The 6,444-nt window shown below is 40.5% G+C and overlaps 1 protein-coding gene across 1 annotated transcript; it reads left to right on the top strand.

The window, feature by feature from the left end:
* The first annotated feature begins 217 nt into the window (after positions 1-217).
* LOC109762799 (D-aminoacyl-tRNA deacylase) lies at positions 218-6,444 on the top strand. Its single transcript, XM_020321674.4, has 9 exons — positions 218-465; positions 1,279-1,462; positions 1,800-1,942; positions 2,011-2,074; positions 2,737-2,789; positions 3,354-3,409; positions 4,135-4,203; positions 5,033-5,218; positions 6,071-6,444. The coding sequence occupies exons 1-9, from the start codon at positions 364-366 to the stop codon at positions 6,168-6,170; spliced, it is 957 nt and encodes a 318-aa protein (XP_020177263.1). The 5' UTR covers positions 218-363; the 3' UTR covers positions 6,171-6,444.

Below are 6,444 nucleotides of genomic sequence, written 5' to 3'. Positions count from 1 at the left end.
GAGACCGCCGGTCAGTCTCGACGTTTGGGCCGGTCGAGGGGAGCCTGGTTGTGTGATGTTTTTTCGTCCTAACAATGACCGGGGCGGATATGGGGTTTGGTTATAGATGCTGTAATGAGTACGAGTAGCTTGTTTGTGACTTGCACGGGACGCATCCGAGTGTTGTCCGTTTAATCTCAGCCATTAAACGTTCGAGCAAACGGCCCGTATTGTTCTGACCCGTGACACAGGCGTGCACTGCCCCCTGAAAACCCATACCTGCGGGCTACGGCGCGAAGATTTCCCCCAGAAATTAATAAACCACCAAAGCCATAGCTTGAGGCGGCGAGAAGCAGAGCCGGAGAAGGAGGGGAGTCGGAGAAGATGGTTGTTCTCGTGGTAGCGACGGCGTCCGACCCGGCGTCCATCGGCCCCGCCGCCGCGTTCCTGGCTATGCCTGGCTGGTCCCCCGGCCCGCCCATCCCCGTGAGGAAGCTCTTCCCATCACCCATCAATCTAACTCCTTTTCAGTTTCGAGCACATTCGACTGTACACGCTGTTCTTGGCAATCTGTATGCATCAATCGCGAGATTAACTTTGCCGTTGACTAAGGATTATTAGTAGCGACGGAGTGCGGTGCCGGTTAGGGTTGGCACAGTGCCTAGCGTTTAGAAATAGATAAATAGTTGCGGCTGTGAAGCAGGAAGCTCGTTCAATGAGAAAAATCTCTGCCTCACGATTTGCTTCTTGAAGGCCAGAATTTCGCTTTTTGTTTGTCTACTGAAAAACCTCCATGTGGGATAAATGTCATCCTAGAATGCGTGCAATAAAATTATTCTGACTGTATTCTGTATCATTATTTTTGTTAGTCTAACGAAAATAATGTGGTTAGATTCTGAAGAATAGATTCAACCTATACTCTCTAGGTTTTGATATATTAAATAGAAATTTGTTGCCAAAGCTGTGTTATGGAGACTATTTCGGTTTCTGGAATGACTGTTGCTGGCAACATAGTGGCAGTGACAGCAATCTGGGAGTAACAAACAAACTGTTTATTAGGTGCATTGTTGCTAGAATTTTGTATCCACGAGTATACCCTAGTAAATTGCATACCTCACTGGTGTACAGAGATCTAGGATCATGTAATGTAACAAAGCAATGGTCCATTATGTTCCACTGGCTCTGATCTCATTTAAAGTTACCTGCAATTTTTATCCTTATTTTATTTATTCGTAAGGTATCTGAAAAATGTGTTTGTGGCATAGTTCCCAACTAACTGTTGCTGATATTTGTTTTTAGGAGGGGATGGAGAGCTTTACAAATGGGAATGTTAGGTTATTGAAGCATGAACGCAGCATTGTTGCAGAGGATGATCTTGACCGTCGGTGGCAGGAAGCCACTGGAGAGGCTGTTTCTGAGGTCATATTCCTCAGCAAACACACTGCAGTCTCCAACCGCCCTGCACTCACTGTCCATCCAATCGGTTGGTTCTGCATTCATCTGTCTGTATCTTTGTTTAACACACAGGTGCAATCAAAGCTTGATATGTTATGTGTAAAATCCTATTAAATACATAAATATGATACCACATACAAATTGTTAATATATTCGAAAGGTACTGCACTTTTTCTTCTAGCATACAGGCAATAAATTATATTCCCAGCTTGCGATTGTTTGGTTTCATGGTTTGTGAGCAATGTCCATGCTTTTCAACCCACATGCATACAGGCATATTGATTACTAATTTAGTGGTTCCTTCTTACCACAATCTTTGTTTTATAATTGATGGTATGCTCATTCTTGTGAACGTGCTTTTGAAGGTGTGCCACATCTGAGGGAGGATGAGACCCCCCCTCAAGGAGGGAGGCCTGGATGGGCAGGGGTGCCAAACCCTCGAATTGGCCCATGGTTCCGGTTGATGCAAAAGGTTGCTGCCGACCAAGGTCTTGTTCCAGAGTTTGAGGTACGTTGCTTCCTTGATGCCTTTTCTATTTCTGAATCAACTGATATTAATACTGATTGCTTTTGAAGATTACACTTGAAGCTACTCACCATGGACCACTTACCAGTACACCCACGATGTTTGTTGAGATAGGTACAAATTTATATCCATCCTTATTTCCTTACATTTTTTGTGCATTAGTTCTTCGGATAAACTCATATAAGCTTTTTTTTATTGCTTAGTGCAGCCAAAGGACTGGTGCTTTGATATTTAAGAATTAAATTCAGGGACAATTGCCTATTTAACCTATGCTGTGTAGGGTTGGGCTCTGCTCTAACGTTTCTTTCACAAAACAAACAAACACGAACTATAATGAGGATACCACAGTATCTCTGCTGAAGAATTAGGTGCTAAATGCCAACGATCATTTATATTATTATTTGAACTTTCGAATCTTAAACATCCAAAAGATAGATCATTTATTATTTGGACTATAATTTTATCATGTCAAAAGATTCACACTTGTGCAGCCCAAGCAGCCAGGCAACCTACATCTGTAAAACATCTTGCATTCAACATGAAAACCAATTAATGAACCAGATAATCAACTCCTCCAAAAGATACTGCACAGAAAAAACTGGCTGATCGAGATACAATAAAGTGATTACATTGGGCTCATATGAATTTCCTGATATAAAAGCAGCAGGTGGCCACTCCTGCAGTTGATTTGCATATAAATGCAAAACAAGCAAGTCTATGCTATTGTCAATGAATATGTTGTACCAGAATAGCTAATGTGAATGTTTGTATGTCAGGAAGTACACAAGAATACTGGGGTAGACAAGATGCTGCACAGGCCATTGCTCTAGTTGAGTCCCCCCCCCCCCCCCCCCCCCCTCCCTCCCTCCTTCCCTCTCTCGTCATGTACTTTGTTCCTTCTTGTGGATTCGCAAGAGAACCCGAAGGGTTTTGTTGTTCGAACTGCAAGATCTCATGCCATGCCCCGTCCCCCCTCCAGGAAAAGGTCATAATGCATGTATGATGTATAGGTTGAAATTAGTACAGCAAAGCATTGACACTTATTGGCGCATTGTCCATATTCAATACCTTTCAGCTAAAATGCAGCTTTCACCCTTTTTCTTGACTGTCAAACTTTCTTTTCTTTTAATTGTGCATAGTACCTGACTACCTGTTGGAGTAGTACCAATTAGGCAACTACCCAATGTGCAGAACTTGTTTTAATTGTCACCATAATTCCTAATGTGGTAGAAGCAGGTAAGAACTTGCAAAAAATGCACTCTTATCACTGTTTAAAGTAACCGCAGGCTCATGAGTTTCTAAATATTAATCTCATGTACATTTGAGACTTGTTTGTTTCAAAAGTAAAGACAAACATAGGAGAACATGGAACTGAGCTCTCCAATCATTTCAGGTTCTATGGAAAGGTCTTGGCCTTGAGGAAGGAAATGCTGTTGGAACTTGGCTGGGGTATGTTGACATATTCTTTTCTCATTATTGGAGTCTCAGTGAGGTGGTTGCATGGCTGGTTAGAATCTTTGCAGTAATTCATTATGTTTTATGGGGGTGAGCAGTGATTTAATATTCAACAGGAACTTTCTCTGGGGATCAGGATGATTGGAATTTGACAACTCAAATTCAAAATTGCGCGAATAAAATGTTAGATCTCTGCAACAATGTATTAGTCAAAAGATTTATGACTTCACAGTCTTCTATACTCCCTGCATCACTAGATATAGGTTTTCCTTAAATGCTTGCAGTCAAGCACTTAATTTTGGCCGTCAGTATGTAAAAATGTTACTTCTCGACAGACCAGGACATAGATGGATCAGTGTTATCATAAACGGAAAATAATTTCACTTTCAAAATATTATGCTTCACAAAATAGTTTTCCTTTTGAACCGAAAACTGCAGGAGAGGTCCAGACAGTAAAAAATTGAAATTATAAAGTCACAAACATTGGTCCTTTAGCAATATGTGCCACAATTCAGTTGACCTTAGTTTGTGAAACCTGTATCATTCTGCATTGACATAATTAAGTTATATTATGCTCTTGCATACCAGGGTTGCATCTTATCAGTGACATACTTTATTTGTTTGGTATCTGAAATGGCGACCTTCCTTTTTTTCTTTCAAGTATTCATTCATTACTTTTTCTCTTCTTAAGGCTCTAAACCTCATTTCTGGTTATGCAGGAGTGGTGAAAAGGTTCTACTAGGTATCGGTGGTGGTCACTATGCCCCTCGCCATATGGATATTGTCATGTAAGCACTGAGGTGAAATTATTCTTGCAGGCAGTTTCTAAAGACACATTGTTGCCCCTCGAATTCTGGACTTACAATGCTTTTTATAATTGTAATAATGATTCAGTATAAAAGTGTATGACCTAAGCCAACCCACTCTGTTACAGATAGATGATTGGCTGTTTCTTTTCATGCTCATGTTGTGTAGTGAAGTTGCTCCCTGATATTGATCACGAATTATGATGATATTATCCGAGGGAACATCCATGAGATTCACCTTAGATCACAATGATTCCTTTTTAAACCTGAACACCATAGAGAGATGAAGGGGGAGAGGTAATACAAGTGGTGCCACCTTCGCAACAGTGTAAGAACATAAATTCACCAATAGTACAACCAAATATAGCATACATGGATCTCGAAGCAAAATATGTAGCCAATATGCAGTGCTCTAATGCCAGTGTGCCAAAATGCATTTTTGAACATCTTATAACTTGTTTGAACATGATTCTGTAGTTATTAGTTTATTAAATATTATTATTATTACGGAGCTGCGCCGTTTACAAAGCGTATTGTTGTTGAAATGGATATAACCATACTAGAAAAAATGGTTTGTTCTGCATTGTTTGATCGATTCCTGATTTTTACCTAACTGCCGATAAATTCTTGGTGTCTCTTATGCTGAAGCGAATATGTATGCAGCCCTATTCCTTAGTGACTACTCTTTCCGAGCTATGTGTTCTCTATATACTTATTTACTGAGGGGCAGACTGGCAGAGACGTGAGCATTCCTCTCATGCTTGAAAAATATTAGTAGTCTGATATTGTTTACGTGCTCAATTTTTATCAGCAAAGACGGTGTCTGGGTGGGTCATCTCCTGTCTGGTTACTCTTTGCCGATGGAGGCTCCACCTCAAGTAAATGGAAAGAGTTCTGGTGAGGTTGGTGGGATGTGGAAGCATTCCATCAAAGTTTCGTATGAAGCCACAAAGGCAGGATTTCCCGGTGGTGAAGTTATAGCACATCTTGATCAGAAGTAAGTAGCATAACCAGTTTCTTCTGGGACACCTCTTATAAAAAGACTATAATTGTAGTAGCAGTTTCATAAACTGGATTAATTAGCAGCAACCAACCCACCTTAAGGTGAAAACAAGCTTGTTTCGGTTCCCAAACAGCAAAATCTCAAATAATCTTTCTTGCAAATAGGTCGTATTGGAATTCTTTTGACTTTTCAATGTTGCTCAGTGTGGTTCCTGTGCACTGCATGCCATCACAATCTATGAAAAGAACATTCAATACTTGTTTTGGTATTTGGTTTTATTCGATATATATGGTTAAATCATTTATTAACCTAGCTAGACACTCTACATAATCCACATCTGTGACTAATTCATGCACCCAAATGTTACGCTAGCTGAATCTTGAATGGGCATGATAAGTTTTCCTTAATATCGTATATGTTCTTTTGGTTCATACTAGCTTGTACTGTTCGGCAAGTCTCTCTTGGATCAATGTCCATCGAACATTGTTGAGTGTCACTCATTTTTCATTTTCCCTCTTCTTTTCTGCTGGACGGTTCGTATTTATCTTGAAGTTCAACATTAACAGCTGAAATTTTCTGCAACTATTTAAAAACTTTCGTCCATGACCATCTCATCATACTCGCCTTCCTCTTCGTAATCAAATAATGTTTCATTGGGAGGCATTTTGCCCAAATTTGTTCTTGTATGGTTTCAAAACAAAAAAAAAATCTGCTTCAAAGGTCCATTTATGACTTGCTGCAAGCCTATTTAGTGTAGGGTTCATTTGGATGGCGATGGCGATAAACACTTGTTAATGCTACCTCAATCGTGTTGTAGGCTGATGTTTTTGGTGTCTTGCTTTGCAGGAGCTTCAAGGGCTGGCAAAAGAACGCCATCACGAGCTATTTGCAGGAGCAAAATATCAAGATAGGAAAACCCAATGATTTCCTCTGCAAAAAAATTTAACCGCGTCCGCAAGGCAAGTCGTCGAAGTGACTTCACCCTCCCTAGGGCCTGGCACATACAAATGGAGTAAATATAGAGCACTGTATTTTCGTAACCCGATTTCAAGATGTAGAGTACTCCCTCCCCGTTCGTCTTAGAAGGCCTGACTTGTGCCAAAAAAAAAAAACAGGAATATACTACGAGAGAGACATATCTTAAGGACACGACTATGCGTGCTTGTGGTTCCCAGAGTTGGCAGGCAAATGGGGGCTATCATTATCCATATTTTTATTTC

This window comes from Aegilops tauschii, chromosome 5 (assembly GCF_002575655.3).
Source record: "Aegilops tauschii subsp. strangulata cultivar AL8/78 chromosome 5, Aet v6.0, whole genome shotgun sequence".
In the NCBI taxonomy this organism is placed as follows: Eukaryota; Viridiplantae; Streptophyta; class Magnoliopsida; order Poales; family Poaceae; genus Aegilops; species Aegilops tauschii.
The sequence above is the reverse complement of the archived record's forward strand: the minus strand, read 5'-3'. Positions and strand labels throughout refer to the sequence as shown.